The sequence below is a fragment of the Hippichthys cyanospilos genome, chromosome 11 (genome assembly GCF_059441005.1).
Source record: "Hippichthys cyanospilos isolate Australia breed blue-spotted pipefish chromosome 11, RoL_Hcya_1.0, whole genome shotgun sequence".
Lineage (NCBI taxonomy): Eukaryota > Metazoa > Chordata > Actinopteri > Syngnathiformes > Syngnathidae > Hippichthys > Hippichthys cyanospilos.
The window spans coordinates 16,393,025-16,409,636 of NC_142379.1; the positions used below are offsets into that span (position 1 = coordinate 16,393,025).

A 16,612-nucleotide genomic window follows, 5' to 3' on the forward strand; every position below is an offset into this window, starting at 1 on the left:
GAGAAAACAGCAAAACATGCAGGATACTGGCCCAGAGGACTGGAGTTTGGCACCTATGCTACAGACAACCTTGACACATCTAGTTGATAACTAAACAGTCAGGAATTGGAATTAACACTATTACATAATAATTATTCATCTCACCATGACATTTTGTAAACTTATATACTTATTTGTTTGGGGGCAGCGCCTTGATATTTCATCATCACTACACTGTGAAGGTGAAGAGAGGTTGTGAGCAAAATCATTTTTGTTTTTGTTTCGTTTTAATAAGCCTTATTATTTCCTTATTTAATAAGGGAATGCATAAAGGAGGCTAACTCTGACTGAGATAAAATGATAATACTTTCTCTAAAACCCCAGTAAAGGTTAGCTTCCCTATTGGTGCCTTTGTATTCACATCCACCTGTCCAGTCCTTCTTTATCCATTTTGCTACTCCTCCCATCATCCTTGAAAGTGCAGATGCCACAATGAAATAACTTTTTGAAAGTGTTTCACTTTTTATGTAAAACACAGTCAGGGGACTAATCCAAGCAACTTTTTAGGCAGACCTGGCCTTCTTTCCCCAAAAGGCTGGCTTTAATGCAGCTCAATGGTTTTGATTTCATGCTGCGCCATGCAGTTTTCTGCATTGACAGCAAAAGTGAGTGAGGGATGTGAACTCATTTGGCCACGCATCAGCGCAAGCATGTTCAGTATCTTTCTGACTGTCTCATTTTTGAGGACGACATTGTCATACTAAGACTCTTAAAAAAATTGTTTCATCAAATTGTTTGTTTTTGCTCTCTTTCTTAGTGTCCTTTGACATGGCAAAATATGTGGGAGGGACCTGAAGAGCCAATGCAGTACCTGGGTGCCATAGTAATGCGTGCGCTTGCGTTACAGGTAAAATAACGGTATTGTCTCATTAGCCTTGTTGACCATCCATCAAGCATATTGTTGATGATACCTCATAAGTCACATTTTGGTGAATTTCAGTTCTTTTCTTTTTATATATATATATATATATATATATATATATATATATATATATATATATATATATATATATATATATATATATATATATAAACTATTAACTATATATATTAATTAACTATTAATCTGTCAAGATGTGTGCGTATAATTTACTGTATTTATTTTTGTTTATACAAACCAATGATCAGCATTGAAACGGGTGTCAAATTCAAATCAGCACAGAGGCCATGTAGAGGTAAATATATTTTCAAATGGGCTGGCCAAATAGATACAATCATAGATATTAACCTTAAAAACAATTACTGTCAATTATATGTAAATTTTTATTATGAGTGCCAGCATGGTCCTAATTCCCAGCAAATTGTGGAGGTCAAGCTAAACAGTTTAAAGATGGAAAGCTTGAATCGATTCAAAAATTTGGAAATAGAAATTTTGGACACGTTAAAAAATAATCCCTAGGTGAATTATTTTTTTTTTGGGGGGGGGGGGGGGGTGAAAAATATGAAATTGCGAAAATTTTGTGTAACAAGAGAAAATGGTAGCCCAGATAGATATTTTTTTGAAAATGAAATTAATCAAATGAATGACAAATGGTGGCTAGACACAAGAAATGGTCAGAATATAAAATTAATAATATTAAAGAACATGAGTAACTTTCAGCCTTCATACTGGAATGTACTTTATCATTAGTGTTTCTTGCTTATCTGCATGTTGTTTAGTCTTTGTTTCCATTTTGACAGAGTTGGGTGGAAAGGGCCAGCAAACAAGCTCTCCTCTCTGACACCTTGGATCTGTCTGAGCTCTTTCACCCAGATACCTTCCTCAATGCTCTGAGGCAGGAGACTGCCAGGTAGGATTTGGTTCACTTTGTTTTGTCTTACAAAGTAACATGTATATGTATATATATTTATTTTATTTTTTTTGTGGATTTCAGGTCTTTACAATGTTCTATGGATAGTTTGGTGTTTGCATCGTCATGGAGGAGTCCTGTTGTTGGAGTTAAACTTCAAATTAAGGTAGAGTGAACGTTGTGACAGGCACACACTCACACAGTGAGACTCACAAATCACTTACAGTCGTACACCCATCACATAACCCAATATAGAAACTAATGTTATGAGAGGATTTAAATTTGCACCAGAACTTAACTAATAGCAGTCATTTATTGTAGCCTATATTCTGATGTACTATACAGTATGTCACTTTTCCCGTTTTAGCGATCTTGATTCATGCCAGTTGACAAGCAAATAAATTTTTTCTGATATTTCAGTGTCAATGGTGGCTCGATGCAATATAACTCCTTTGTCAAGTGACAAAATGGCACCCTGTTACCTCAAATAACATGAGCCATTCCACCGAGTTATATCATTGTTGAAAAAGTCTATTAGCTCGGTGCTTCAGGCATCTTGTATGACTTGCCTAGTTTTAAGTGTAGAGCAGGAGATGGCAGGAATGTGGGATCCTAACAAGAAGCTGTGGCTTCATGCAGGGAAGGAAAACACTCCAAAATGTGACAGCAGAAGATACTGAGGGAATAATTGTTGTGAAGTGATGTGCTCTTTTAGTGACATATGTGCACAAGAGCGCCCGCTAGCACACACACTTACACACACAGTGTTCTGTAGCTTTGTCTGGATATGTCTCTCTCGCCCTTTTTTTCTCCTGCCCGGATTATGGTGATTTAGTAGTTGTCTTTGTATGTCTGGCTCAACGCCAGAGTTCCTTTTATTGTCTGAGCTGCAATGGAAAAATGTCTTGAGTCACGGGAGGCAATGCACTCACAAACATGAACTGTGAGCATGTCATACAGGTTCCTGTGGTTGAGACATTTTTCTTCCCAAATTGGAAATCATATCAGCTTGCCTATGCATCCTTATTCTATCTTTTTTACAGAGACCGTTTCTATCCTTGTTATCTCGCTATTTGGCATTGATATAGATGTGTTGAATTTGAAAAGGCCTGAATGTAATCATGGCCTTCTTTCTGTTTCCTTTCTTTGAATCCTCTTCTACAGTCTTTTCTGCAAGTGAAAAAGTGTGACGTCAGAGGTGTTATTTTGAATTAGTTTGCAGCATGACAAAACATAATTTCATGAAACATTTTCCTGCAGGTCTATAAAAGGCAGGGGCATTAAAATATTCTATAGATAATAAAGAATATTATAGAATATAGAATATTATGTTAGACCTGTATATAGTCTAAAATCTCAAAATAAATGAACATTCTTATTATTTGACTTCTTGCATAACAAGGAGGAAGCAGTAAAACTGTAATATGGTTTTAGTTTACACTTCAATTAAAGGTCGGATGTACATCATTTATGTCTTGTAGCAACTTAGGACAAGTGGGGGCATTTTGAATATTGTGATTTAAATTTAATTTTAATTGGAATTGAAAGTTTTAAACGGTAAGGTTTGTTCAGGAGTGCTGGAGAGGACGGTCCGTCAGGAAGTCAAAGCTCACATTGCTGGCAGTATGTCAAATCGGTTTCCGGTGGGGGTTGGACTCCGCCAAGGCTGCCCTTTGTGACCGGTTCTGTTCATTACATTTATGAACAGAATTTCTAGGCACAGCCGAAGCGTAAAGATGGTCCGGTATGGGGGTCTCAGCGTTGCATCTCTGCTCTTTGCGGATGATGTGGTGCTGTTGGCTTCTTCTGTCCGTGACCTCCAATTCTCACTGGACCAGTTTGCAGCCGATTGTCAAGCGGCTTGGCTGAGCGTCTCCAAATCCGAGACCATGGTCCTCAGTTGGAAAAGGGTGGAATACGCTCTCCGTCCCAGGGATGAGGTCCCGCTCCACGTTGAATCTCTGGGTCTTTTTCACGAGTGAGTGTAAGATGGAATGGGAGATCGACAGGCGGGTCGGTGCAGCGTTCGCTGTACTGCCGACCATGCTGTAGCGATCTGTCGGCCGATCTGCCTTTCGGCTCAGCTCTCTATTTACTGCTCGATCTATGTTCCTGCCCTAACCTATGGTCTCTAGCTGTGGGTTGTGACTGAAAGAAGGAGATCCCGGATACAAGCGGCCGAAATTTGTTTCCTCCACAGGATGTCCGGGATAGGGTGAGAAGCTCGGTCATCCGGGGGGGGGGCACTCAATGTCGCCCAGTCGCGCGAACTCCATCGACTACAATACAAAACTCTCCGCTTTTTCGCCTCATTCGCGTTCGGTGTGCATGTAGCATTAAACTAAATCATCTCCAAAACATTATTTCGGGTGCAGCCCACGCGGCCCAGTACCAGTTGATCCACGGACCGGTACCGGTCCTCGGACTGGGGGTTGGAGACCGCTGATCTATAGAACAAGTGCCCAAAATGAAAAATTGTATCACCGTTTTGTTAATGACATTATACATCATTCTCCATGAGCCAGGAAGTAATCTGCTGGCCAATACTGTAAGATTTTGGGTCTAAAAAAAATTAAGGCTTTAATTATTCATCCTAGACCGAGTTTCCACTCTAGTATGTAGATTTCTTCCTTCGCACCTTACCTTCTTCCTTTACATCTTACCACTGATCCCCCAGGTATTTATTAATTAATTTATTTATTTATTCTTGTAGGTAGGAGGTCTCCAGCTGGAAGGGTGTAGTTTCGATGGTGTCCATCTTTGTGAAAACCAGCATGACTCTCCCAGTGTGTCAGCAGTGCCGATTTGCTACATGGCCTGGGTTCCTCAGGTATGAGGTCCAAAATATAATACAGGGACCACACTGATTAAATTAGATATTAACATAGACCCCCCCCCCACACACACACACACACACACACACACACACACACATCAAGAAAGCTAGCCAGGTATTTTTCTAGGTTTGTTCTCTTTGCATTGAGGATTTTGACAAGTCGATTCATCATTTTCTTATTTTTAAATATCTGACAAAGAAAATTACAATTTTGCAGTGTAGAGTGACATGTGGTGTGCAACTAAGTAATTATAGTGTCCAATTGCATTTTAATTTGTATTTTTGTTAATTAATTTTAATAAAGTTTAAAATAGAATGCAACATAATCTCCCTTTTGTTAATTTGTTCAGGATTTCAGTTCATTTATATGGCAGGCGACAAATGTTTGTGTAAACCTCGGAGGAAATTTGTGCTTTATTCCTGCTTTTGTTTTGAGGTGGGATTGTTGTTAGTTGTCTTCTGTGCTTTATGCTCACTCAGAATTCTATTGCTGACCAAGCTGCATCCGAGGAGAGCATCTGGCTGCCTCTGTATAGCAGCTCCGAGAGAGTGAAGGTGGTCACGCACATCAGTGTGCCCTGCAAAAGCAACCACAGCCAGTGGATACAGACTGGTGCTGCCCTCTTCCTTAAACAAGGATGATAGGTTATCATAAACAGATTTTGTAGGATATATTTTTTTTCTAATTGTATTTATTCAACTTTAAATAAATAAATAAAGATTTCATGCTAGTATTAGCTATTTTTCTAAACTGTGTTGTAGCATATTACACATACATGTGTTGATATAATTGTGAAAATGTTTGTTACTGACTTCAGCGTGCATGCTTGTCCTGTGAGCAAGAAGCAGGTAAGGTGTTCACTCCAGTGTAACAAAATGGGAATGTTATGGAATGCCAGGTTAGAAAAGGCGAGAGAATTGGATTTTTGCACGGAACCTGTTGGGTCACAAAGCAAGCGGGAAAGAGGTAGGGGAGCTGCTGGGAGTAAGGTACCGAAATGTATTGCAAATCATAGAGAAGTAGTCAAATAGGAATGAAAGAGCTGACTGAAAATGGGAGGAGAGACTAACAATAAAGGAATGATTGATAGAAGCAAGCTTGAGAAATAACACCTGATGGAAAGTAGCAATGGAGAAAAGCATTTGAATCACATTTCTTTCATATGTGAAAACAGACTTAACTTTTCAAGCACATTGTCTAACAGTAAATCTACTATTGAGATAAGAAAGATTGTCATGTCAGTCAGTTACTGAATAGTAATGAACTTGATTTTGTTTGACTTTGCTGGTTCGTAGTATATACTCTGTTCCCAGCAATGTCAATGTATTTTTCAGTAGTATTTTGAACTCGGGAAGAAGAACAGATCTCTGAAGAGAAGCAACATGGGAGCCTCCAAAAAAACAAAATACCTGAAAACAAAGATTGTTCAACATCATGGTTTGGGGGCAAGGATATAAAAAGCTCAGCTGTTTCAGCTGTCGGTTTGCATCGCGAGAAACAAGGAGAAGAAATGGAAGACCATAGGCACGGTTTTGGTCGAGTCCTGTTGTGGCAGGCCAAGAAAAATCTGAAATAAGCATAGACGCAGAAAACACTCGACTCACTCTCAGACCATCTCCATCTTGCTGCAGATAGCATCGCATTTCAATGACAAGTGGTCAGCACACTTTGCACAACATAACATATAACATAATAGGGGAAGTATGCATGGTATGATCCATCATCTTACTGCTGTGGAGGAATTTTTTCTAAACATCCTAAAAGCTATGTTGTTTGGTGGCCTGGGGCTTTTTGTCCTTGGCAGGGTCATTCATGGCAAACAAGTCCTAGGTGAGGTTCCAGTCTAAGGACAGCTCAGAGACCCCTTATGATGAGTAAGGTCAATGGAGTCATGTTTCCCTTGCCGAAGCCCAGGTCACTGGGGCCCCATCTTTGGAGCCAGGCCGGAGGCGTGGCTTATTGGTGAGCGCCTGGCGGTCAGACCTATACCTATGGGGAAGAGCTTGATTCCATTCACTGCTTATCATTCACAGATATAACACAGCTGACTTTATCAGAGATGTATTTGTACTTGCTTCCTTTTTTAATTCTAGTTGCAGAAACCAAACCTCTTACTCTACACAAGCTTGCTGACAAAAGTGAAAAGTATTGTTTAAAATTAATTGTTAAGATTTTTTTGTGTTATTTTGCTGTTTAAGTATGTTTTACATGAAGAACTGTCTTGCTACTAGAGCATGTTGGGATGCGTTTGCATTGCAGGCAGTCACACTTTCAAGCAACCAATGGCTTGAAATTCCATTTTTCTCTGATTGGCAAGTTGGCAAGTTAGAAGCTTTTTAAATTCCCCAGCTAAAGATGTTTTCATTATTTTTTAAATTCAACATCAGCAATACTTTAATTTACTTGTAGTGTATGTGGCAGAGTAAATTGAAACAGTCTTTTGCAGTCTTTTGCAGTCTTTAATTTTTCAATTTTTATAAGTCATGTAGCCGTGTTAGTGCAGTTGGTAGCATGTCTTTCTCATGATACGAAGCTAATGAGTTCTATCCTCAAAGCTGCAATTTTTCCTGCTTTTTATGCCACCTCCTACATCAGTACCTTTACTTCAAAAGAGTGAGCTGGTGAAACACTAACATGAATTGGTCATTACCCTCAAGGTATAGCTTCAGACTTCTTCCATCACATGCTTTGTTCAAATTTTGTTCTGGCCTTGTTTAATTTTGATTAGTAAGTTCTCCTTGTTAGCGCAGTTGATAGGGCGCCAGTCTCATAATCTGGAAGTCTGGAATTCAATCCTCATACAGGGCATCATTTTCTTATAATCAATATTTAAAATTTACTCCATATCATTTACGAGCACGAATTGGGCAGATTCAGCATTTGTTTTCTGCTTGCTAAGCCACCTACTGCATTATTCCATTATTATACTGATTTCCAAATAGTGATCAGGTGAAACCCTCACATAAATGTGTCAAAACCTTCAAGGAATGGCTTCAGAACTCTACCATCTCATGCTCGGTTCAAATTGTGTTGTGGTCTCTAACGATTAATTTCACTCTCTTATGTAGCCTCGTTAGCGCAGTTGGTAGCGTGTCAGTCTCATAATCTGAAGGTCATGAGTTCGATCCTCATACGGGGCATGAGTTTCATTTTCTTATAAGCATTGTTTAAAATGTATTCAATCGTTTAGGAGCACAAATTGGGCAGATAAAGCGTTTTTTCTCTTTTTTTTCTGCTTGTAATGCCACCTCCTCCATCAGCATCTTCATTTCACAATAGTGATCAGGTGAAACCCTCACATAAATGTGTCATTACCCTCAAAGGAATGGCTTCAAGAGTTCTTCCATCCCATTTTTTGTTCAAATTTTTTTGCGGCCTCTAATATTTCGTTTTACCTTGTGATATGGCGTAGTTGGTAGCTTGTCACTCTCATAATCTCAAGGTCATGAGTTCGACCCTCATATGAGGCATGAGTTTTATTTCCTTAAGCATTACTTAAAATGTGCTCAAAATCATTTATGAGTTTCATTTCCTTATAACCATGACTTTAAATGTACTCCAAATCATTTAGCAGCACAAATAGGGCAGATTCAGCATTTTTTTCTGCTTGCTATGCCACCTCCTCCATCAGCATCTTGGTTTCACAATAGTGATCAGGTGAAACCCTCACATAAATGTATCAATACCTTCAACGAATGGCCTCAGAGTTCTTCCATCACATGCTTTGTTCAAATTTTGTTGTGGCCTCTAATGTTTCGTTTTACCTGCTGATATAGCCTCGTTAGCGCAGTTGGAAGCGTGTCAGTCTCATAATCTGAAGGTCATGAGTTCGATCCTCATACGGGGCATGAGTTTAATTTCCTTATAAGCATTGTTTAAAATGTACTCAACCATTTAGGAGCACAAATTGGGCGGATTAAGCCTTTTTTGTTTTTTTTTCTGCTTTCTGCCACCTCCTCTATCAGCATCTTGGTTTCACAATAGTGATCAGATGAAACCCTCACATAAATTTGTCATTCCCCTCAAAGGAATGGCTTCAGAGTTCTTCCATCCCATTTTTTGTTCAAATTTTGTTGTGGCCTCTAATGTTTAGTGTAACATTGCGGTTTTGCCTCGTTAGCGCAGTTGGTAGCGTGCCAGTCTCATAATCTCTAGGTCATGAGTTGGATCCTCATATGGGGCATGAGTTTCATTTCCTTATAAGCATTGTTTAAAATGTACTCAATCATTTAGGAGCACAATTTGGGCAGATTGCGCGGTCTTTTTTTTCTTTCTTTTTTCAGCTTGCTATGCCACCTCCTCCATCTGCATCTTGATTTCATGATAGTGATCAGGTGAAACCCTGACATAAATTTGCCATTACCCCCAAAGGAATGTCATCAAGAGTTCTTCCATCCCATTCTTTGTTCAAATTTTGTTGCGGCCTCTATAATGTTTTGTTTCACTTGGTGATGGAGCCTCATTAGCGCAGTTGGTAGCCTGTCACTCTCATAATCTGAATGTCATGAGTTTATCCCTTTCTTTGTTCAAATTTTGTTGTGGCCTCTAATGTTTAGTTTTACATTGTGGTATAGCCTCGAGCAGTTGGTAGAGTGCCAGTCTCATAATCTGAAGGTCATGAGTTTAATCTCAAGCGAGGCATGAGTTTCATTTCCTTATAAACATTGTTTGAAATGTACTCAATCATTTAGGAGCACAAATTGGGCAGATTAAGCGTTTTTTTTTTTTCCTGCTTGTTATTTTTCCACCTGCATCAGTGCCTTGATTTCAAATGAGTGATCTGTTGAAACCCCATTATATATTGGTCCTTATCCCCAAGGAATGGCTTCGGTTCTCATACAACACATGCTTTGGTCAGATTTTGTTGCTCCCTTTTAATATTTTAGCTACTCATGTAGTCTCGTTAAGGCCGTGGCTAGAGCGTCAGTCTCATAATCTGAAGGTCAATAGTTCGATCCTCATACAGGGCATGACTTTCATTTCTTTATAACCATTATTTACATTTTACTATAAGTATACTGAAACAGAAGTAAGCCAGAACAGCATTTTTTTCTGCTTGTTATGCCACCTCCGGTATCAGTACCTTTAATTCAAAGCAGTGATCTGGTGAAACCCAAACATAAATTGATCATTATCCCCAAGGAATGACTTTCGTTGACATACACCCCATGCTTTAGTCAAATTTGGTCATCACCTTTAATGTTTCATTTTAGCGACTAATGTAGTTTCATTAGCGCAGGTGGCAGTGTGTCAGTTTCTCATTTCTCATTCCTTGTGTGTATATATATATATATATATATATATATATATATATATATATATATATATATATATATATATATATATATATATATATATATTGCTTTGGTGTAATATTGTTGCTGCCTTTAATATTTCATCTTCGCTAATCATGTAGTTGGAAGTGTGTCATTCTCATCATCTGAAGGTCATGATATCGATCTTCATACGGTTAGCGGTTGGTAATGCATGGCAGATTAAAAACACAGCAATCCAAAACAAATACAATTGCTACCCACAGTGAAATGTGGTGGCTGCGCCGTTGTGCTGTGTCACCACAGTGAAAATACTGAAAATTTTGTGGAATTTCACTTTGGTTTCCTGTCATAATCAACAGATTGTTCAACAATCACAATTTGAAGTGGGCCTGAGTACTTGAAGAACAACCTGAAACACAGATCAAATTCTACAAAAACATGTATCCAAAAGAACAACTACAATGTTCTGGAATGACAGTAAGTCCCCAGAAATGAATACTATCGACAATACAGTATGTGGTTTGATGTAAATTGGGGTATCCATACTCAGAAACCACCAAACCAGACTGGACTTGAGATCATTTGTAAAGAGGAACGGTTCAACAAAACTTTAATCAGTGCAGCTCTTCATTGGAAGGTATAGGAAGCATTTTGAAGCTGTTCTTTCTACAAAAGGATGGCTCTACTAATTTATCATGTAGTTTTTGCTTTTGGGGTGCCCAAATTTGTGCACTTGCCTGCCTTTGTTTGAATTAATACTGTACACTTTCTGATAATCCTTTGAAATTCATTTATCTTCTTTAATATCACTGTGTTCATCTGTTATGTGATCGATTAAACTGACCATTAATCCAATCAACCTAATTTAACATTGGAAATGATCACTGGTGCCCAAAACGTTTCACATGACTTTCTTTCATACAACATAACTTGTGTAAGATGTGTAATGTGTAAGCTTTAGATGTTTTATATATTTTTTTTTACTACAGACAGCAGGAGGTGTTGCATTTACCAATGTACCATCATAGCTATAACAGACATAGCAGCCCACAGAGGAGCGCCCCCCGCCATGTAATATCATTTAATGATAACTAGACCTACGATTATATTTAAAACATACTGTTGGTCGTTCAAAACACATTTCTTTGCGAGTTTTTCAAATTTATAGGCATTTAACTTGTCGGCAATAAATGTACAATCTGTGTGTGTGAGTCTTCGAAATGACTTGTGTCATTGTCATGCAAAGTGCACCCACCCATATTATATTCACTAGAGTACAATATTCTATCAGAGTTTTACTATGCAATTGTTATAAATTTCCATCTTTGGAATCGTGGCTCACCGCTTTTCCCAGTGGAGTTACCACCGCTTTCTCTGTATATGCATTTTGGGTATCCATAATTTCAGAACTGTATGGCCACATCCAGGTGGCGCCCACCCTGTGGTGGCATTTGTGGCCTGTTTCACTGCTGATGATGTTGATTCACCCAATTACCGGTCTGGATTATAAAAGGGGTCAGTTCAGGGGAGACTGGTGAGGAAAAACTGTGGAGTATAAAACACAACAGAACATAATGGGCTTCGCTGGTGGCAGGAGGACAAACTGTTAAACCCAAACTTTCCATCGACCTGCTGCCCTGCGGGTTTAATTGAGGAGCACCGACACTAACCTCTGTTTGGCCTGTAAATCTAGGCAATAAATGCACACAATAGACAATTTGTTCGAATACAATGTTGTCTCTTTTTCTTCTAGCTCTGCTTTGTATGGAAAATTAGCATGAGTATAGGTTTCACAGCAAAGACGCGCTGAATGCTTTATTTATTTATTTGTTTAATTTTAACAGTCCTGATGTACCAGCCCTTGCACGAAAATAGTGCCAGACCTAAAAGAAAGGTATTTTACTTCATTTAAATTTTGTCAATTTACTTTTCAGCAATATATTACAGTTGAACCCTGATTCACAGGGACTTGACAGCAGGCCTGTGCGCAAAATTGCAGATAATTGACATTGTTTTAAACAGTTACTGCGCCAATATATGCCATTTTATATATATATATATATATATATATATATATATATATATATATATATATATATATATATATATATATATATATATATATATATATATATATATATATATATATATATATATATATATATATATATATATATATATATATATATATATATAGAGTAGGCGGGGGACACCCTGGACTGGTTGCCAGCCAATAGCAGAGCACACTGAGATAAACACCCATTCACACACACCAAAGGCAATTTATTCACACTAATGTTCACACTAATGTGGAAGCAATGTAAATGATGAAATTTGTATTACATACACTTTGTAGTTCAATTAAATATAGGGATTGTAACCCTTACCTGTTTTGTTAAAATTTTGCAAAGCATTACTGACACCAGAGCAGTTTTTCAGTGTACTCAGTTCACGTTCAACAGCATTCAGTTGCTGTTCAATGTGTCGGTCACAATAGTAGATGGTAGTATCCTTAGCTACTATATGTTTTAGAAACAATGAATAGATCATATACGACATGAATAACCGAGGACATATTATAGACCTTTGAGGAATTCCCTCAGTTACCTTGAACATCTTGGATTCCTGTATAATCTAACTGCACATATTGATATCGACCATCCAAGTAACTTTGCATCTCTTGTGCAAACCCTCTTGTGTGTGTGTATGCTGCTGAGCGATTCTAGAGAGGCGCTGATGGATGACACAAGGTCACTCGTCATTCTGTACTGAGAACCCCTCTTGAGAGTGACAATACTTGAGGGGCTTTTTACATGCGCTCGTGGCTTCATCTTGGTTCTACTTCCTGAAAGCCTGCCCGCTCTACTATCAGTCATCTGCACCTTTAGCCTTCTATGATCTCGCTTTCATCATACCTCCTTGTGTCTTTCTTCCACAATCGGTCTCTCTCTTCCTTCATGCCATTGTCTGATGTCCCAGCAGACTGAAAGATCAGTACATAATTCATAGACCTTAAAAGGATTTCCTCCTGAATAGCTGAGAAAGGTTTTGTCTGATTGAAAAATTGAAAAATGTACTCAGTGAAAAACAGCCCTCATGTGTCTTAATTGTCAGAATCATTATGCAGAACGTTTGGTTGTATGTGATTGGCTGGCGACCATCACAAGCCCATATGCGTCAGCTCACATGCGAGGACAAGCTCTTTGAAACATGGAGTATTTGTTAGGTAAATTGCATAAAGGCAGGACAAATGATTGTGTAGTGGTCCGCATAGCTCTCATGACCCTGGTCTCACAGCTGCTTCAATGGATGACATTTACTTTTCAAATGCTTTTGAAAGTAAATCCATAAAGCCCTGCCTCCCACTGATATTAAGTTTTTGTATATATTCATTTATTTTTGTATTTTAATGAATTTATGTTCAAAACGTTATACAAACGGGTTTATTTTGCAAATACTGAAGTCCTCCACCTTCAAAAAATATCATCCTGTATGGGTTCGTTTTAAATGCGTTTGTGTTGGATGTTGAGAAGTACACTACAGAGATAATCACTCGCTCAGGTGCAGTCTGTTACATTTTTACAAAACCTTGAATACATGCACAATCAATAAAAACAGGGACATTTAAAAAAACATACTGTATTATTTGCAGAAGAAAGAACTTGGGTGAGCCACATTGCATTACAGGCACACACGCTAGAGGCGCTTGTATTGAGTTGACATTCCCTTGAGTTCTCATTCCTCTCATTGGTTTAGTTATGTATACCTTCTGAATTGTTGAGCTCTGTGTCCATCAAATCTTTATTTAAAATGTCACAGTGTTATTAAAAAAAAAAAAAAACACTTTTAAATGATATTTTTCAATGAATGAGGCCAGGTCAACCAACACTGTCACTGGCTGGCACATTCCAGTTTGAAATGATGTTTTGGACATTTTTCAGGTAGTTACTGTTGGCAGGAGCGGAACAGTTAGCCTCCAGACAAATGGGATTTGCATTAAAATCTCTAGCGAGTACGATGTGATTCATCCATCCAGCCAGCCGTTCTCTATACTGTAGCTGTTTCTCCGCACTAAAATCATTGCTTTGCTGATGCCTATCCAAGCCATCTTTGGTACAACCACACCTAAGGGCAATTTGGTGTGTCCAATATGTGTTTGGAATGTGGGAGGAGACCAGCGTGCCCAGAGAAGACCCATGCAAGCATGAAGAAAACTTGCAAACTCCACACGGGAAGGCAGGAGCGAGCTGGAATTGAACGTGGGACTCTGAGCTATGAGGCGGACATGCTAACCGGTCTTCTACCCATGTGGTTCATTGAAAGATTTTATATTTATAAATTTTCATCTACAATATAATTGCTCATCTGTACACAGCCCTGGTCCAAAACTCACTGCCTGCCACTGATATCTATTACAATATCAGAAATGTACTTAAATACTCAAAAACTACTAAAAAAAATGTTTCATAGTTTAGACAATGCCCATTTTGATAACAATATTTTGTATTAAACGTTATTAGCTTTCCCAAAAGCTAAATTCTGACAGAGTAAGGACAATAAGGATTATAAGGTGCATCGTCAATGAATGTCCTATTTTTGAAAAAAAAAAAAAAAGTATATAAGGCGCACTGGAATATAAGGCACATGGAATCAAAACTGCTGTGGTGGTTTGGGCTGCATTTGCATTCTGTTATGCATCCACTAGATGGAGCTGCGCTCAAGGAAATGTCAACTCAATGATCAGAGGCGTCAACGGTTTATGCAGTCAGCACATGAAATGATCGATATATAAGGCACACTGGATTACAAGGCGCACCGTCAGCTTTTAAAAAATGTAAGGCTTTTAAGTGCGCCTTATAGTGTGGAAAATACAGTATATTAAAACAACATGAAATATGTCCAAGTAGATCATGATAATAGCAAAAGAAATCTAGAAATACACCTTACATGTATGCTTGCTCAAAAGTTAACTGGGTTGGGCTCAATCACAATCTAAGCAAGATTCAGGTTAGACTACCAATTAATGGTTGATTTAAATAGAGTAGGACAAATAATTGTTATTATTATTTATATAATGCCAGTATGTCAATTTATCACACTGAATGGGATATTCCACAGCAGGGGGACTAAGACTTGATTGTATCGCATGAGCTTTCCTCCTCTTACGGAAAAAGTCACAATCCCAAATAGCTTTCAGAGCACATCCATTGTAACCACTTGGGAATAAAAACATCGTCAACTGCCTCATGCAGCAGCTTGAAATCATATGGTTTACGGTTCCTACACTTTACTCGGGATCCTTCTAAACGTAAACACGAGCATTTTTTTTTTTTGTCAACACGACCGTCGCTATTGCTCTCTCTGCAAAACCATTTCCACACAATCCAGATGCTCAACAGATGGGCCAGAACACTGCAAGCATCGCTCAGCTTTAAAGTAGCACACTTGTTTAAAGAGAACAAACACTGGAGGATGTCGGACTCAAATCTTCCTCTGTTTAATGACTGCTAACTACAAATCCTTTGTGCTTGAAAAAAACATAGATCTGTTTTTACTTATTTGTGGGATTCATTTCCGGTCGCACTGTTGCCCATCATGGAAAGGGACAAGAAAATGAGTGTAACAGAAGAAATTCACAAGTCTACATCACCGTATAATCCTTTGCTGTTCAAATTTCATTTCAAGTACTTTTCTCATGCGAGATCAATGTCACATCGCTGGGCACACATGCCGACTGAGAATCACTTTCTGGATTGATTTGACATGAGTTCAATCAAACTGCAAGCCTGTGCCCACATAATTGTATCAGGCACAGAAATACAAAATGTGCTTTTACTTTGAAGACCTTTCATGTTTTCAAATCTTGGCCTTTCACCAACAGACAAAAAATTATGTCTATGTTAGTTTCTTTTTGCAAGCAGTGCAGTCTTTTTTTTTTTATAACAAGTCACATTTTCATGTTAGAAGGGAGACAAAAAAGGTGCGAAATTGACAAAAATTGTAAACAAAATCTTCATTCTTTTAAATGCATTCATGTGTAAAACAATAACATGTATGGATAATGAGTGTCGCTGTAGTTATGTATTTCTGTCCAAATCCAGTTTTTTTTATATCTAGTTGACATGATGTGCGCTGTGGTTACTTTGGATTTTAAAGAGCCCCTATCATTTTTAGAATTTTAAACAATATTCAATGTTAATTTTTGGCCGACTAAGTGACACATTTTTTAGAAACTTACTGAAGAAAATGTCAAAATGACGAAAATGTGTATCTAGGTGGAATAATTGGTTGCCAGCCAAATCCAGGGCACACAGGGACGAACAAACATTCGTGCACCAAATCACACCTTAGGACAATTTAGAGAGTCCAATACACCTGCCATGCGTCTCCTTCTGGTGTGTGCTCGCTGATTGTAATTTACCATAGATAAGAACGGATATAAAAATGGATACAGAGGGGGGAGAGCCACAGGTAAGACTAAATCATTTGTGGTGGTAATTTCACAGCATTGATGAATTACAGCAATTATTCAGTGCTCATAAAATATTCAAATAGAAATATACAAACTCTAGCGGCAATGATAGTAATGTGGTAGGTAATAAGGTAACATATAAATGTCAAATAAGATTCTTGTGTTAGTGTTGAAGTAGGCTATGTTTTGCTTTACAGA

At 38.2% G+C, this 16,612-nt stretch overlaps 1 protein-coding gene and 2 non-coding genes across 4 annotated transcripts in view; all 3 read left to right on the forward strand.

Annotated features, from left to right (window-relative positions):
* dync2h1 (dynein cytoplasmic 2 heavy chain 1) overlaps positions 1–5,402 on the forward strand; it is an 81,818-nt gene extending 76,416 nt beyond the window's left edge. For both annotated transcript variants that reach the window (XM_088427414.1, XM_088427415.1), the window contains 5 exons: positions 797–886; positions 1,720–1,829; positions 1,914–1,995; positions 4,543–4,659; positions 5,146–5,402. In XM_088427414.1, coding sequence (XP_088283540.1) covers positions 797–886; positions 1,720–1,829; positions 1,914–1,995; positions 4,543–4,659; positions 5,146–5,307 — 561 coding nt within the window. In that variant the 3' untranslated portion in view covers positions 5,308–5,402. The remainder of the gene's footprint in view (positions 1–796; positions 887–1,719; positions 1,830–1,913; positions 1,996–4,542; positions 4,660–5,145) is intronic.
* Positions 5,403–7,733: 2,331 nt separating this feature from the next.
* trnam-cau (transfer RNA methionine (anticodon CAU)) lies at positions 7,734–7,806 on the forward strand. Its single transcript has one exon. It is a non-coding gene; the product is annotated as a tRNA-Met (tRNA).
* A 635-nt stretch (positions 7,807–8,441) lies between these two features.
* On the forward strand, positions 8,442–8,514 carry trnam-cau (transfer RNA methionine (anticodon CAU)). The gene has a single exon. It is a non-coding gene; the product is annotated as a tRNA-Met (tRNA).
* Positions 8,515–16,612: the final 8,098 nt, after the last annotated feature.